The sequence below is a fragment of the Propithecus coquereli genome, unplaced genomic scaffold (genome assembly GCF_000956105.1).
Source record: "Propithecus coquereli isolate 6110/MARCELLA unplaced genomic scaffold, Pcoq_1.0 Scaffold127, whole genome shotgun sequence".
NCBI lineage: Eukaryota > Metazoa > Chordata > Mammalia > Primates > Indriidae > Propithecus > Propithecus coquereli.
Genome location: NW_012136858.1, coordinates 3058351 through 3076941, shown reverse-complemented (window position 1 = coordinate 3076941; position 18591 = coordinate 3058351). Strand labels below are relative to the sequence as shown.

The window sequence follows — 18591 nt, the reverse complement described above, 5'->3', positions numbered from 1 at the left end:
GAAAGACAAGAAGGAAATATGGGTTCTTTTCATTCTGGGTACTGATTATGATTTTCTAAAGTGTGTTTTTCTTTATGTTGATCTGATTTTAGCATTAACTAACAATCTTTTAAGGACTTTGCTTCTGTGATACTAGATGATTCATTTACCTATATAGAATAAGTAAAAGAATTTCTTAACATTCTTTCACTGGAAGTTTAGAGTACCTTTGCTAATTTGGTGTTAAGTGACTTAAAATATATAAAATATTTATTCATATGTGTTATGTCTACTTTGTATTTTAAAAATAAAATTTTAATGTATATTATCTTGTTCTCTGTTTCATTATGTACCTAATACATAACTTTTGTTTTTTAATATTTAGGGATCTTTTGTTAACTTGGCTTCTTAGCTTAAAACATACTTTTTAAAATAAGTTAAAAACATGTGAAGCATAGGTCGGGCACGGTGGCTCACCCCTATAATCCTAGCACTTTGGGAGGTGGGGGCAGGAGGATTGCTTGAGGCCAGGAGTTTGAGATTTCTGTGAGCGAGGCTGACACCATGGCACTCTAGCCTGGGCAGCAGAGTGAGACTATACCTCCTGGAAAAAAAAAAAAAAAAAACTCCAAAAAACAGAAGACATGTGAAGCATGAATGATTGTATCTAATAAGGACATGAATTCATGTTGGAAAATATGGGTTTGTTTTTGTGCCAAGTTTTTGGTGGCTTAGTCTCTGCATACTTTCCACTGTGTCAAACAAATGGTATGCCTGAGGACTAAAAAAGACAGAATTATTTCCTGATTTTTTGAATTTTTAACAACTTTTTTGTAATAATGTAGACTTAATGCCCTCTAATCCCATGTGCTTGTGTTTCTCTTACCTTTATCACGTTATTCTTAAAGATTTCTTCTCTTTGCAAAGGTGAATGCTATCCTGTGTAACTTTTAAAGCTTTTAAATTTATTTTGTGTTCTAAAGTGAAATTTGTTTAATATCTGGGCTTTCTCTCTTTCTTCTCCTTACATAATTTCACATATCTGTTATTGCAGAGGTAGCCTAAGTTTGGATGATTTTCGGTAAGTCTTAAGCATGTGATTCTTTTCAGTATTATCTGTTTAAATCCAGAAAGTACATTCCAAATAACTTAATTACAGCTAAAAAGGCAAAGAATAAAATACTGTGATTTTACTGCCTTTATATCAGTTATTTAGGATAATTTTTTAAAGTCAATTTCTCCTTTGATTCTAGATATCTCCTTTTTGAAATAGCATGATTTCCATCATAAAATAAGAATATTCTGATATTTTTAAGATGTTTTCATTATGTATTTTGTTGGTATTTTACTTCTCAAGGCTGTTGACTAATTTCTGTTGATTCTGATTTTGCTAAATTATGTTTAGAATTTTTTATGTTTAAAGAGCTTTTTTTTCCTTAAGTAAGAAGTATAATGATGTCTCTGTATTTCAGGGCATAATCACAAGTGAGATACCTTTTAAATGTTATATTTCAAAAATCCTAATTGTTTTATAATCTCTAGGTGCTAGAGACTATAATAATCTCTCTAGATTCTAGAGATTTTAATAATATTTCGTCAACATTTTTATATTTGTCTTTAGAAACATTTCTTCTATCAGATCTGTGTCTACAATTGTGGATTTTTTATAAAACACTAATTGTGTGCTTGTTTAGATAGTGTAACGTAGTTTAAATACCCTTTTTACTACTTAGTGTTTTTTCAGTTTTAAAATAAGTTTGATTTGTTTCTCGGACATACGTAAAATACACGTCACTATCAGTTGGTATATTTGAAACTTGATCAGTGTACTGTTATTTCTGTAATTGTATTACATCGGTAGATAACTTAAATTTTGCTTGTAGGAATAACGGCTATACATTGCTATACATTAAGTAAAGCATTGAAAATAAACTTGCTCAGATTTTAAAATAATCATTTTTATTTGGGTATCTGTTTTAAGAGCAGTATTTCATTGTGAACATGAGTTTTAAATTGGATAAAAGTTACAGTTTTATTTGCTGAAACATTGAGCAGTAGCCTCTAATGAAGGAAATTTTCGCTATTTTTAACTTTTTAATTTTGTTTTTCAGCTGTTTCGGCTTTTAGAAATTCACTTTTGAAAAAAATTGCAAAGCTAACATTTAATATTTATGGCAGAGCAAGCTGCTTCCTTGGGCAACATTTGCTTTTATCCTTATATTCATTGCCAACTCTTCCCTTTGGCATTTTATCTTTTCTTTTTATTACTTTGAAGTTAAATAAGATACATTTTATACCTTATTCCTCTTTTGAGTATTTATATAATTATAATATTGAATTTTTCTTAAACATTTGTAAGTTACAAAAGACAAAAATTTTTTTGTTTCCATCTGAAAATGAAGTACTGAGAAGGTCAGAGTTTTATATATATTTTTTGTTTTATTTTATCAGTACAGTTTTTCTAAATGGATATTCTGTTTTAAACAGATCTTATACATTTTTGTATGTTATTTCAAAGTATGTATGACGATATAAACTTTATACTACTAGGGTGATTTCATCTTTTAAAAATTTTAGTTCAGTTAATGTTTCAAAGTTTGTAGTAGGTAAATTTCAAATATTTATTAATGCATATTGTTTCATTTATTCATCCCCCACATTTAAACTTTAAATGTCTTTTTTGGCTTCTGAGATGTTGGTACTTAATCTTTGCCTGAAAACTCCTAAAGTTATGTTAGCTATACTGTTAGTTTATCATTTTCAAAACTATTTTTCTTTTTCTTTATGATTGTTTATAGTAAACTAGACTGTTGTGGTAATTTGCTATGTACTTGATACATTTTTGTTTAATATATAGGAGCACACAGAAAAGAGGAGAATCATTTGGAATCAGCAGAATAGGGAGCAAAATTAAAGGAGTGTTTAAGAGTACCACAATGGAGGGAGCTATGTTGCCTAATTATGGTTTAGCTGAAGGTGAAGATGATTTTGTAAGTAAAAATTTCTTCAATTTGATTTACATGTAACTTCAGATTTACTATAGCATAAAAAGTTAGATATGCTCACTTGTTATTTTTCCATTCTTTATCTGTTTCTTTGGACTTTATCTTTCTCATTCTTTCATTAGTAGTTATAGTGTCATGGTGCTAATCTGATTCTTAAAATTCCTGAGTACCACATTATTGCTTAATAAGGCAGAGTGGTTTCCTGTAAAGCTGAGATACTTCTAGTAGTCAAACTATTTTACCTTCTTTTGATTAGGCTTCGTATTCTGATGTTATCCCTTTCCTACACTATACTTCAGGTATACAGAGTTGTTAATAGATGCCCTAACCCTTTGCTGTGGACCAACAGCATTGGCATTACCTGGGAGCTTGTATTACTATAGAATCTCAGGCCCCATCCTAGACTTACTGAATCAATTTGCATTTTAACAAAGTCTCCAGTTGATATTATATGCACATTTCACTTACCAATTTAAAACTCATGTTCACAATGAAATACTGCTCTTAAAACAGATACCCAAATAAAAATGATTATTTTAAAATCTGAGCAAGTTTATTTTCAATGCTTTACTTAATGTATAGCAATGTATAGCCGTTATTCCTACAAGCAAAGTTTATCTACTGATGTAATACAATTACAGAAATAATAGTATACTGATCAAGTTTCAAATATACCAACTGATAGTGACATGTATTTTACATATGTCCGAGAAACAAATCAAACTTATTTTAAAACTGAAAAAACACTAAGTAGTAAGTAGTAAAAAGGGTATTTAAACTACGTTACACTATCTAAACAAGCACACAATTAGTGTTTTATAAAAATCCACAATTGTAGACACAAGTGTGATAGAAGAAATGTTTCTAAAGACAAATATAAAAATGTTGACAAAATATTATTAAAATCTCTAGAATCTGTCTTTTTTCTACCCAGACTTTTAAGGAAAAATAAGGGCATAAAAAGAAAAAAAATGCTGTATTTTGATTATCAAAAAAGAGCTTAAATAGATTTTCTTCCATTTAAATTATTATGAAGAATCAGTGGGCCAGGCGTGGTGGTTCACGCCCATAATTCTAGCACTCTGGGAAGTCGAGGCGGGAGGATTGCTTGAGCTCAGGAGTTCGAGACCAGCCTGAGCAAGAGCGAGACCCCGTCTCTACTAAAAATAGAAAGAAATTAGCCAGACAACTAAAAATAGAAAAAATTAGCTGGGCATGGTGGCGCGTGCCTGTAGTCCCAGCTACTCGGGAGGCTGAGGCAGGAGGATCGCTTGAGCCCAGGAGTTTGAGGTTGCAGTGAGCTAGGCTGACGCCATGGCACTCTAGCCCAGGCAACAGAGTGAGACTCTGTCTCAAAAAAAAAAAAAAGAATCAGTGAACCTCCTTAATAATTCATCAGTGCAATGGGACAGAAGTCAAAAGGAAGAAAGGGGTTTATTTACACTTTTCTCCCCGCCTCTCCTTCTACTTGGTCACTGTCAATCCAATCAGTACTATTAATATTTATCCCTTTTATACCCAGGTTAGTGAATTTCTTAAGGTCAAGGTCTATGTCTTAATCATCTTTTTATCCCCAGTGCCCATAGTTATTAAAAGGCAAAATGAGGATCCAAGATAAGATTCAATAAGATTTGTTGAACAAATGAAAAATACAAATGAGACAATATCTGCCTTTATGTGACTCACTGTCTCATAGGGAAGACTATCATAAACATATAATTGCAAATACATGATGGTATATGCTATAACATATAACAGGTACACAAAAAGAAGAAATGTTCAGTTCTACTTGGAACTCAGGTAAGGGTTTATGGGGAGCAGCTGAATTTTAAAACATACATATGAATTTTCTAGGTAAATGAGGAAGGAAAGGCATTTCAATCAAGCAGGGCAGCATGTGTAAAGGTACAAAGAAATAAAATAGTGAAATTTGTGTGTGTAGGAAGTTTAGGGGAAAGAGAAGTTGACAGTCAGTCTCACTGCCAGGGATAAAGTGGTTTGCAATCTTAAATTGGGACCTGGGAGACATTATTGTTTAGAAACGTTGTCGTGATCATTTGTCAGCAATGCCTATTTGCTGTGTGATATTGAGCAAGTAGCTTTATTTTATTGTGGTTTGGTTTTCTCACCTGTGAAATGGAGATGATAGTATCTATCTTATATAGGGATGTTGTGAGGAGGATTAAACAATATATATGAAGTACTGAGAATAGTGCCTTGCACATAGTAAGTACTGTAAACACTACACAATATTATAATACCATCGATTCTTGTACCTATATGATTGCAAGTTTGGATTAAATAAGCATATGTATGCTGGCCTAAGAATCAAAGCCTAGTATCTAAGATTGGGTTGGTCTGTCCGAAAATGCATTTCTATCCAAGTTCAGAACTGATTTACAAATAAACTTCTAGAACATAATATGCTTATTGGTAAGTTGGCAGTTATCTCCATATAGGAAAAGATAATAAAAAACATTAACATTTCTTAAGGAAGTAGGGGGACATCTTGTCTTTTAGCTCTGCCATCCTTAATTCCCACCCTCTTGGTAGAGACAGCATGTTTGAAAACAAAAAAGTACTTCATTTTGCTTTATTAACATTTTGATTATAGTATTTACTTATTTTCAAATAATATTAAAGGAAGCTTTGAAAATGCTTAAGAGAAATATTACCCTAGAGATTTTACATTAGACTTTATTGAGATAAACTCCATTTCAGTGGTAACAGTAGTAAATTTCAAAACGTTGTCCTTTGTTGTTCATTGATATTTTTATGTTGCTAAGAATTTTGATCTCGCATTTTGTTTCCTAGACTGATTTGGAGGGACTTCTTTTTATTTAAGAATATCTTAGTTTTTGGCTTTTAGTCAGTTTATTAAACAAATGCTCTATCATTTTGTGATCCACTTTGCCCTTTCCTCAGAAGCCAAATCCATTAACAAAAATGTAGTTGTAATAACCATGGAAAATGCTACCTTGAACCTCAGGTTCTAAGCAGTGGGGTGGACATTTCCCTCACATATTTCTGTTTTCTTCCAAGTTTATAAAGAGATAACCTTGTCCCTTAAAAGGCAAAACTCGGTGTCTATCATCTGCTTTTATAGTTTTACTTTTTATGGCCTTGAAGTTGTTTTCAACAGAGCATTAAGAAGTCCTCTTAAGATCATTAACAGTCTTATTAGGGATTATGGAAAACTATTTAGGACAAGAATAGGAAAAAGTAAAGGGGCTTCATGGAGGAGAAAAGGAGTTTTCTTAGAAGAGAGGTGTGTATGAGGTAAGGGAAGAAAGAACTGAGAGTGAAGGTAGAGTGTTAGAATTCTGGAAATAAATTACTCCCCACTACTGGTTTGCTCTGACTAGGCTACTGAGAATTCTCTTAAATGCTGCAAATTGACTCATTGACTTTAAAAAAGTGTGGTTAAAGATGAATATGTTTTATCTGTAATATTTTGCCTCCTTTAACATGAATAAGAGATGTCTAGGTGACTAGATGTTTATAATATGCCAGGTTCAAAGAGTCTCTTCCGCTGTAAAGAATCAGTTTTTTTTTTCCTGTGTAGTGTATATATTTATAGAGCATACAGTTTTTTAAAACATTGTTATTAAAAATATTTACTGTTTCAAGCATTTATATTGTTAAAACTTCAGAAATGAGGAAATAAAAAACAATTCTATAGAGGTGGGTTCCTTTCAGACCTTTTTTCCAATTTTATATTACTTAATGCTACAGTGACTATATTTATACTTGTGCCTTTTTCAGAGTTTGCAAAAAATTTTTGGAGTAAATATTTTTATTATAATAAACTCTCAGAAATGGAATTACTTGTTGGAAACTATTTTATGGCTCTTTATAGGTACATATTGCCAAAACTCTTTCCAGAAGGGTTGTGCCAGTATACCTAGTAACCAGCAGTATATCACAGATGTAGTTTATCTGTGCAGTCTCCATCAATGGCTGTTATCATTTATAAAATTTTATATTTCTAAATGAAAAAAGTACATTAATTTTTTCTTTTTTTTTAAATGAAAGACAACGGACAGAAGTACATTAATTTTTATTTCTTTTCACCAAGGTTGAACATTTTTCTATATTTGTGTATTTTTAATATTTTTTTCATAGTCTTGAAGTGTCTGTTCTCTATTTTTTATTGTCATGTATAGGTGATATAACAAAACTTGGATTTGATGTAGTAACTTGTTAGTTTTTAACTTTTTATCTTTACTTTTTCAGTAGAAAATTCATTATCTAATTTCTAAAAATTTCTTAAAAATTATCAAATTGATATGGGCTTATTACTTTATAGTAATTGTTGTATTTCATATGCTGTAGTCTTAAAGGTACTGGAAATATTAAATTCATCCTGGTAATCTTTTTCCAGATTGAAGAAGGTATTGTTGTAATGGAAGATGATTCTCCAGTGGAGGCTGTGAGCACCCCTAATACTCCCCGAAACCTGGCTGCGTGGAAAATTAGCATTCCATATGTGGATTTTTTTGAGGATCCTTCCTCTGAAAGGAAAGAGAAAAAGGAGAGAATTCCTGTGTTTTGTATTGATGTTGAAAGAAATGATAGAAGAGCAGGTAGGAAGGTTTATTGAGTACCTTTCTTAAAAGATGCCCGCTAACAAATATAACTATATATCCAAAAGATAAATGTCCAGAACAGAAAATTAATGAAAACTTAGGATTTCCTAGGTTATCTCTGTTAACAGTTAACTAATTAATTCGTTCAATCAATACTTGTTGAGTAGGTGCCTGCTAGACACCTGATAGTCTAGCAAGGCATTTTATATAATGTTTTTTAAATGGGTTTGTTGCTATCATCATTAACCAGTATACTTAATTGACTATCGTTAATGCAGATAAGACAATATCAGGTAATTATACCAATTTAATTAAGATAGCATATCCCCTCCCTCCTTGTTGTGGGCTAATTAGAATCTACGAAAATATGGTCAGACTCAACTCTACAAGTTTTCTTCATGTTTTGCTGTATTTTTTCTTTCAGTTGTTTCACATGTGGACTATAATGGAGACAAGGGTTAAACAGCATCTGTAGTGGGATAAACAGTCACCACTGTAGGCTTTGTCCAAGAGGTGGGGTAGTTAGTGGGAAAGGCACAAAGTTGTGTACACATTTTGGGAATGATGAGCAGAAGAATTAAGTTGAGCTTAGGAAGAGGTAACTATCTGTGAGGAAAGAGGAAAAAAACCTGGCAATGTTAGGAAATGGTTCTGAGAGGAGTAACTAAGTGGCAGTGTGAGATCTAATCGTTTTTCTTATTTTTCAAAAAGTATTAGGTTTTCTGATTTTTTTCAGACGCTGATCCTATTTCAAGAACATAAAACATAGAATGGGGACAGAAGTGTGCCCAAGATAGTTAGCTGTGGTTTTTCCTGTTGTAACTAATTACCAGGCAGGGTCTTGCTCTATGCAGGTTGTAGGCAGTGCTACTTAATTTTGCTATTTGCTAGTTGCTGTTCTCTCCACATTCTACTAGGTGTACAGCCAAACCATTGTCAATATTATAGTCTGATTTCAGTTTCCAACTTAGTTTTGTTTGGGAATATACTTTTGTTTTTGCCTTTGGGACAACCATCTTTAAATTTTATGCTTTATTTTAAGAGGTTAACAATTTAAACATAAGTTATAGTAATTTATGGCTTAGTAATTTAAACATTAAATTAAAACCAAACAATCTTAAAACTTGTATTTTAAAGATAATTTTTGTCAGCAGTGTTGCAGACTTACACTGTCAAAGTAATATGCTCGTAGGAAACTATGGCCTACGAGGGAGAAAAAAGTATATCATCTACTATATTGATTTTATAGGTTAGCAAAATAGCAATTTCAGGATTTTAAAAACCAAACCTAAATATAGTATAGAGCTTTTAAGACCAATGTGGAATAAGAAAACTAGGGTTTGCTTTATAAGTTGTGACTATATCAGGTTTTTTTCTGAATGGAAAGAAGTGTTGTTTTGGGGTGGTTATGGTGTTGCTTGACTTCATCCAGTGCATTCTCAAATCCACACCACAATGATATGAAATGCTACCGATAGCAGTTAACATTTTGGGGGTGCCTGCTCTACTATACACTGTATAGAAGTGTTTTATGTGGATTATTATATGTGATAGGCATGATTATTCTACATCTGAGCAAACTAAGGTATAGTGAATTTGTTTGTTCAAGGCCACATGGTTAGTAAATGGGGGGCACTGGGATTGGAATAGGCAGTCTGACTCCAGACTTATTCTTTGAACCATTAGGTTATGCTGTCCAATTTGGTAGCTACTAGCCACATGTGGTGAATAAAATTAAATTAAATTATATTACAACTTCAATTCCTTGATTGCACTAGCCACATTTCATGTGTTCAATGGCAATGTGTGGCTGGTGGTTACTATGTTAAGTCAGATCCATAGAACATTTTCATAATCACAAAAAGTTTCTATTGGATAGGACTGCTCTATACTATATTAGATCAGGACAGTATGGTAAATATATGAGAGATCCAAAATCAACCACAAATTTTTATGAAATATATCATTTCAGTGACATTTTAAAAATAACCATAATGATATAATTTTTTAAAGTTTCTGCCAGACCTATGATTCTGTTGTATAAAAAATATATTTTCTTGAGATAACTTCATAAATAGATGAAATTTATCAGTCTCTTCTAGGTAATTAATTAAAATATGGGATAAAATGTTAATAATGTGATACCAAAAAAAGTAAATCACTAAGACTGTGGAATAATTTCCAGCTTTGTATTCTTAATTTTTTAAATACTGTATCCTTTTAGTGTAGTGGGTTGTAAAACTGTTACTCAGTGTATATTCATTCAATTTACAGTTGGGCATGAGCCTGAACATTGGTCTGTCTATAGAAGATACCTTGAATTCTATGTACTTGAATCAAAACTAACAGAATTTCATGGTATGTTGTTCTTTTTGGATAAAACATTACATTTCAGCATTAACGTTCTTTAAAGCTGTTGTACCAGATTAATTTTTTAAAGTAATTATACCAAAGAAATATAATAGTGACACTTGTGTACACTTTTATTGGTAACAGGAGTGTACTGTTTTTATCTTCTTATTTTTGCTTATCTATATTTTTTAAGTTTTTGCAATACACATTTACAGCTTTTTTGATAATAAAATTTAAATTTAAAAGATAGCTATTCTTTAACTATATTTTAGAAAAAGTTCTCTATCCAATTTAATTTTTGTCTTGACATGGCAGAGAATTTAAACCAGGCATTTCAGAGTTGCTTACCACTATCTTTTTTAGTAAACAAGTTTGCTATGCATTGTGGCAAATGTCCTGATTTAGCTATTAGATTTAGATGTGAAAACAAAACTTGTGGTTGAATGTTTCTTTTGAGGAGAAATCAATTGGAAAAGAAGAGCACTCTTCCTTTTTAGTTCTTCTTCTCACTCTTTCATCAGTTTATTTAATTAATATCAGGGATATAGTTATGAAGTATTTCCAGCCATTTTGTATGTAGCTTGGTGAGTTTTATTTGTGTGTTCTGAATCTTTTTATTTTGGAAAAACTCTGTGGAGTGTTCCATGATTCAAATTCAGGTTGGTTCTGAATTGAGAAGGGCAAGGAACCTTCTTTACCCTGCTATGAAAGCAAAGCCTGTGATAAGGTGATTATTACAGGAAGATAAAGAATGCAGGATACCACTCTATAGTTTTTGCCTAGATTTTGAGTTTGTACGTCAAGTGGTTTTCTCTTTCTCTCTGCCGATATGGTGCAGTGCTATCCTTGTCTTGTTTTTTCTCTGAAACCTTTGCTTTTTTTAAGGCTGAGAGAAGATCATTTATCTCTGTACTTTAAAATTCTGGATCAACCAAAGTTGGTTGAGTTCCCAACATTATTGTTCCTTTTTGATGCTAAATTTTCAAAGTCAGCCCTGTCTGAGAAAGCACGATTTGTGGTTTTTACATTTGATTTTTAAGCCTATGTAGCATTGACAAAATGCTACCTTTTTCCCCATGAAAGAGTAGATATTTCTTTTGTAAGAGTTTGTCTTATAGAATCCCACCAATTTCAAAATAATATCATGATCATTTTTTGAAGTTATTTTACTAGGATAGAAGGCTAACAAATCTGTGTCAATGAAGAGCTGTTGTTGAGAGAGAGTAATATTTTGGATGTTAGGAGACTCAAGTTCTTTGGACTTCTGAATTGAAACTGATTTTGTGAAGATTATTTACAGAATAATGTCACATCTCTGCAAGGCAGTGTTGTGAATCTGAGTTTGCCTTAGGTTTTCAAAATAGTAAAAGAATAAATATACTAATAACTTGTAATATGTACTTATTTCAGGCACATTTCCTGATGCCCAGCTTCCTTCTAAGAGGATCATTGGTCCCAAAAATTACGAATTCTTAAAGTCAAAGAGAGAAGAGTTTCAGGAATATCTACAGGTATAGCACCAACTATGTTACTAATTTAAAACATTGCTAATTGTTGTATTCTCTGTCTCTTTTTCTCTTGTATATATGTGCTTTGCTTTATAAATACCTGTCCATGTAGATTTTTTTTTTTTTTGAGACAGAGTCTCACTCTGTTGCCAGGGCTAGAGTGCTGTGGCGTCAGCCTAGCTCACAGCAACCTCAAACTCCTGGGCTCAAGCGATCCTACTGCCTCAGCCTCCCAAGTAGGTGGGACTACAGGCACGTGCCACCATGCCTGGCTAATTTTTTCTATATATTTTTAGCTCTCCAATTAATTTCTTTCTATTTTTGGTAGAGACGGGGTCTCGCTCTTGCTCAGGCTGGTCTCGAATTCCTGAGCTCAAATGATCCACCCGCCTCGGCCTCCCAGAGTGCTAGGATTACAGGTGTGAGCCACCGCGCCCGGCCAAAGATTTTTAAAACTTTTTTATTTATAACATTTTTTTCCATGCGGATTTTAAAATGAATTTTTGTCAACAGTATACTTTCTTTCTTTCTTTTAAATTGGTAACCAATGAAATACCAGATATTTTCTTGGGAAAAAAGTCTTTTTAAATTAGTTTTAAGCTAATTAAAACTTCTTGGTATGGAAAGGTAAAAAAAAAAGAAAAACTTTTAGTGTAAAAGATGAAATAAATACATTCTGAGAATAAAGGGTAGTTTTTGTTGTTGTTTGTTCTATTTTCTGTTGATTTTGTCTTTAGCACTTTCTGAACTTTGGAATCTTCCCTCCTGTTTTATTCCTTAGTACCTTTTCTTTTGCAGTTCCTAAGTGCTTTTTCAGTTTCCTGGGAGAGGGATCAACTATTTACCATTTGCTAGTTGGAATTGAATTCCATTTTCCTCAGTGTGTGCACATTACATTACGTTAAAATGTAATTGGTATATTATTTCAGTAGATAGTATAGTCAGCATAAAAGTTACTTACTTGAGATATCTGACTCTCCAAAATTAATGACCGTCTTTCTTTATCAAGTGTCCATCCAAAGAAAGGATGCTTTTAATTGCTTTAAAAAAGAGTCTCTTTTATTGGAACATGGAATTTTATAGTTTTTTATTGTTGATTCAGTTAAATTTGGATGCCTCCTAGGCAAAAATGAGTACTTTTTAAATTAAAAATATTCAGTAGCATAAAGACATATTTGCATTTTATTTCTTCTGTCTGGACTGTTGAATGCTTTCGATTTCACATATTTACTTTATAGCTCTTTGGTGGTATGAAGATTGAAATATGAAGTAACTATTAACTGTTGTAGGGATGGTTGGATATAACGTAAACCTGTTTCTTTGTTGATCCATTAACCTATTATTTTAACTTACTAATTATTTTTTTAAGAACTAGAGAGTACCTCATTCTAGAACAAATATTTTTTGGTAATATGGACTTACATTAGAGATTGCTGTACTGGTTTTTATGTAGATTTATGCTCATAAAATTTTGTAACTGTTTCATAGTTAGAAAACTGTTACTTTTATTTTGATTTTTGATTTTTTATTTTTATTTTTGATTTTTAATTTTGATTTTTAAAAGTCAGTTTATCTTGTTACAAAGTCGTGTTGCAAGAATAGACAACAGATTTTCCAAGTTATTTCACAAATTTACATTTAGTTTTCTGCAAAATCCTTATGACAACTTTTTTAATTATCAAGGAAGTTATATGATACTGTAGTATTTATTTTATAGTTGAGAAACTGGGAAATAATATTAGGTAATGTTTAATCTTCCTGTGTATCAGATAACTGTGTTAAATGCTTTGCATAATGACACTATAAACTAGGTAGTGTTGTTATCCTCATTTTACAGATGAGGAAACTGACTCTTGGGTAATTTAGGATCTTTTCTACGGTCACCTAGCTAACATATAGAAGAGCCAGAATTCAAACTCATATATGTCTGATTGTAAAGGCTGAGATGGTCTTACCTAACTGTCTTATACTATTCCCTCTATAAATACAGTTGCTTTGTTATTATTCTAAATATAAAATAGCTTTTGGGGACTTAAAACTTTTAAAAAATCATTTTAATACAGTTTTGATTACCCTTATAGATTTCTAAACTGTTTTCCTTTTTTTGTTCATTCAAGAAACTTCTGCAGCATCCAGAACTGAGTAATAGTCAACTTCTGGCTGATTTTCTCTCCCCTAATGGTGGGGAAACACAATTTCTTGATAAGATATTACCCGATGTAAATCTCGGTAAGTCAATTTAAAGAATCATGTATAAGAGGAAATACTGAAAAGAAAAGAATGAGCATTTTCAGATTAGTTTAGAAAAATAGTTTAGATAGTATAGCCATGTGGTGAACTCCAAGGGCCTTATTTCTGCATTAGAGACATGTTGTTAGATGATGACTTTAACCTGTCCATTTTGTGGGTTCTGATTATTTAAGCAATTACTTCTAATCATATGTCCTATCACAAAATATTATATTAGCCAATGTATTTTATTTATTCGTTTTATTGAGATTTATTTGTTAAATTTAAATATAAGGAAAGTAGAGATGGTATTTTCAGCATGCGTGAACATGTCTTTTCAGCATATGTGAATAGCTATGGTATTTGAAATTTCTCATAAAATATCTCAAAAAGACCAGATTGGTTGACATTTGGCTTAGTTTAAGGCTTAGCTGCTCTTTCCTTCATCTTTGGGTTATATCATATCCTTCCTTGTTTTGTTATTTTAAGCATTATAAATATTTCTTAAAGCCTGATTTTTTTTGGGTAGCCTATAGTAGTAATTCAGATAGTAAACTTCGTATAAACTGGCTTTTAGTTAACTTGAATCAATCTTAATGGCATTCTGAACAAATTCCATTTCATGGTACATGTATACATGAATTTTATTTAAAGTTTAATTAATTGTTGGCTATAAAACTCTGACATGGAATGTATACATGAGAATAGCCTATGTGGAAACATTTCTGCTTTTGAATCTCAGTGTTTCTCATTTGTTTTGATTTTTTCATTAATAATTTAGAAAAATAATTTACGTAAATAAAATCTTGATCCTTAGTTTCAAAGTAACTTTGTAATTAGTAAAACCATTTTCAGTCAGTAGATTGCCTTATTTTCACTAATGTTATTTCAAAGGAAATTGAAGATGCATCAGAAAGATACTCTGTCTTAAAATATATTAATTTTTATTATGCAGAATAAAATTTATGGTCAAAGCACTATACTGGTGTACTGAAGACATTTTATTGTAATTTTTACTATTTGAGATTGAAATTAGTATTTTCTGAAGATAACGTTTCAGAAAATATTTTTTGTGTTATAATACTTGAGCATCTAATTCCAGCTATCACTTTTGGTTGAATTATTTGTTGTGGTTTGTCTAAATAGCAATAAGGTCAACAAAAATCCAGATAGATTTTCTTCTCTAACCATTAATATATTATATACATTGTATGTATACATCAAAAAATAGAAATATAACAAAGGATTCAATTAAATAAATAGTGGTTCTAAAATTTTCCAAAGAATTATCTCACAAACCCCCTGGGGTATACACATTCTGCTTTGGAGACCACTAGCTTAAAAACTACTGCTTAATCCCCATCGCACCTGCTGATAATCAGTGATCTTATTGTTACCAAAGGCCGAGACATTTTCTCACTACTTACTCTACTTGACCCCCTCTGCAGCATTCTTTCCTTTAGGAATTCTTCTCTGGCATGCATTAATGAATACTGTTCTCTTAACTGGTTCACTCCTCTTTCTATTTCTCCATTTCCATCCTGCATGATCCTCCTCTATCTCTGTACACTCCTAGTGTTTCCCAAGCTGTGTCCTCTGTTTTCTTCTTCCTAGTCTCAGCATAACTTGGTTATTTTAGTTTGTACCTATATGCAGATGTTTCCAAATGCAGTCTGACCTTTATTTATATTTTTCCAATAACCAACTGGACATCAATCACCACTTGATATCCTGTTATCTTTTCAGAACTAACATCTAATTCTGTTAACAGTAGTACAGTCATCTCAGTTATGCTTGAAACTTTGACATTACCTTGGATTTTCTCTCCCATGCTCTCACTGCACATCTTTTTAGTTCCCAAATTCTGTCAGTTTTACCTCTTTGGTACTAACTCACGTCATATTTTTCATACCCTTTACCATTTCCTTAATTCAGGTTTTCATTGCCTTTTTTTTTTTTTTTTTAAAGAGACAGGGGCCGGGCGCGGTAGCTCACGCCTGTAATCCTAGCACTTTGGGAGGCCGAGGCGGGCGGATTGTTTGAGCTCAGGAGTTCGAGACCAGCCTGAGCAAGAGCGAGACCCCGTCTCTACTAAAAATAGAAAGAAATGAATCGGACAACTAAAAATATATAGAAAAAATTAGCCGGGCATGGTGGCTCTTGCCTGTAGTCCCAGCTACTCAGGAGGCTGAGGCAGTAGGATCGCTTGAGCCCAGGAGTTTGAGGTTGCTGTGAGCTAGGATGATGCCACAGCACTCTAGCCCGGCACTCTAACCCAGGCAACACAGTGAGACTCTGTCTCAAAGAAAAAAAAAAAGTAAATAAAATAAAGAGACAGGGTCCCACTCTGTCACCCAGGCTGGAGGGCAGTGGCATGATCATAGCTCACTGCAACCTCAAATGCCTGGACTCAGGCAATCCTCCCACCTCAGCCTCCCAGATAGCTGGGACTACCCCACACCTGGCTAATTTTTCAAATTTTTTATAGAAATGGCATCTTCCTGTGTCGCCCAGGCTATTCTTGAACTCCTCCTGGCCTCAAGTGATCCTCCCACCTCAGCTTCCCAAAGTGGGATTACAGGGATGGGATTACAGGCATGAGCCACCAGCCTTTCATTGCCTCTTATTTGAACTCTACTAAGTTTCCTAACTAGTCTCCTGGATTCTCATCTTCCTCCTGCCTACTCTAAACCAGTTTATCTTATATAACACAGCCAGATTAATCTTCCTAAAGTATAGTTTTGATCATATCTAAAAACTTTTGGTTTCTCTCTCTTTGTTAACATAGGAAGTCTCTATTCCTTAATCTGGAACCCTCTGAAAATCACTATGTGCTTTGATAACAGTATATCTTAACAGTTTTGTCTGTTAGTACTTCCTTTCACACTTTATAGCAAAATTGAACCCCTATGTTCCTTTTGCTCCAGTGCCTTTTTTTTGGTACTATTTCCTTTCACCTTACATGCTCTTCTACTATAGCTGTATGTTTACAATTACTCATCTTTGAAGATCCAGCTAAAAGAAAGGAACAGCTGGTTCTGCTTAGAGAATCAAGGAAGGCTTTCTTAGGAAGGTATCATCTATCCAGATCTTTTTTTCTGAGACAGACTCACTCTGTTGCCCAGGTTAGAGTGCCGTGGTGTCAGTCTAGCTCACAGCAACCTCAAACTCCTGGGCTCAAGTGGTCCTCCTGCCTCAGCCTCCCGAGTAGCTGGCACTACAGGTGTGTGCCACCATGTCTGGCTAATTTTTTCTATTTTTAGTAGACACAGGGTCTTGCTCTTGCTGAGGCTGGTCTCCTGACCTCAAGCAGTCTTTCCACCTTGGCCTCCCAGAGTGCTAAGATTACAGGCGTGAACCACTGTGCCTGGCCCATATATCTAGATCTTGATTAGCAGGAATAGATAGATAAGGAGATCATCCCAGTTGTAGGGACTGGCATGTACAAGAGGCATGGAAAAGGGAATCAGCTGGGAACATTTGGAGTATCTAGAAGGTAGAGTACATGTAAGAGAGCGAGGCTGGAAAGATAAGTTATGGCCAAATGTGTCATGGGTAAGGAATTTGGACTTGATCCTCTATAAACAGGGAAGAAGAGTCCTAATCAAGATCAAATAGGTTGTGTGTGTGTGTACCTTGACAAATTGAATCTGTAATTTGTATGAACATGCATAGGACCAAATAGCTAACAGAAGGAAGAAGTACGGAGTTAGAGAACTCTATCATATGTCTTGACATAAACACTGTATTAATCAGTAGACCCATGGAACAGAACAGAGAGCCCCACAATAGGTCTATTCATCTGTGGACACTTGATTTGTGAGCATGGCTCTGCAGAATGGGGAAGGAACTGACTTTTGAAGAAATGCTGCTGGGACATTGGGTATACACTTGAACTCTAACAAAATAACAAGTTTAAGTAAATTAGAGTCCTGTGAAGATTTTAGAAGATTGCAGAAATAAATCCATGTGTTGATAGCCAGCTAATTTTTGACATAGGTACCAAGAACATACATTGGGGAAAGGACAGCCTCTTCAATAACCCGGGCTGGGAAAACTGGATATTGATAGGCAGAAGAATGAAACTAGACCCTCTCTATCACCATATACAAAATCAACTCAAAATAGATAAAAACTTAAATGTAAGACCAAAAACTATAAAACTACTAGAATAAAACATAGGGGAAACATTTTAGGACAGTGGTCTAGGCAAAGATTTATGGCTGAGACTGCTAAAGCACAGGAAACAAAAACAAAAATAGACATGGGGCTATATTAAACTAAAAAGCTTCTACACAACAAAGAAAACAAGCAACAGAGTGAAGAGACAACCTGTAAGATGGGAAAAAATATTTGCAAATATTGTAAGTTCAGTAAGAAGACAATTACAATAGAGAACTGGATAGAAGACAAAGCACTTTATAAAAGAGGAAATCCAAATGGCCAATAAATGTATGGAAAAGTGCCTAATTTCATTAATAATCAAGGAAGTGCAAATTAAAATCATATTGACATAACACCATATTGACCAAAGTTTTAAGAAGTCTGATAATATCAAGTGCCAAGTATGAGTGCTTATGTAGAGCAACAGGAGCTCTTATATGTTGCTTTTATACCCAGAGTATACACTGTTAATAAGAATATAAATTGGGAAGCTACTGGGAAAAATAGTTTGGTATAAAAACTGAATGACCCAGCAGTCCTTTTCTGAGATATATACTCTGGAGAATCTTATATCCATTTTTAAAATTATAGGGTTTCATTCCTGTGCTTTTTCTCTCTTCTGTGTGTTCTTCCTAAGCCAAATTATTTGTTCAGTCTGATTTCAAATATTAGTAAAACTCAAATCTCTAATCCTTAATCATAGCAGCATTGTTTTCTTGTTTGTTTGTTTGTGTTTTGTTTTGAGACAGAGTCTCACTCTGATGC

The 18591-nt window shown here is 33.2% G+C and overlaps 1 protein-coding gene across 3 annotated transcripts in view; it reads left to right on the top strand.

Annotated features, from left to right (window-relative positions):
- The window catches only part of SNX14 (sorting nexin 14), a 95834-nt gene that overhangs the window by 56787 nt on the left and 20456 nt on the right, over positions 1-18591 (top strand). For 2 of the 3 annotated variants that reach the window (XM_012638215.1, XM_012638217.1), the window contains exons 16-21: positions 1034-1060; positions 2837-2969; positions 7369-7570; positions 9848-9931; positions 11336-11436; positions 13551-13662. In XM_012638215.1, the coding sequence (XP_012493669.1) occupies positions 1034-1060; positions 2837-2969; positions 7369-7570; positions 9848-9931; positions 11336-11436; positions 13551-13662 (659 nt within the window). The remainder of the gene's footprint in view (positions 1-1033; positions 1061-2836; positions 2970-7368; positions 7571-9847; positions 9932-11335; positions 11437-13550; positions 13663-18591) is intronic. The other variant, XM_012638216.1, reaches the window with a different exon arrangement.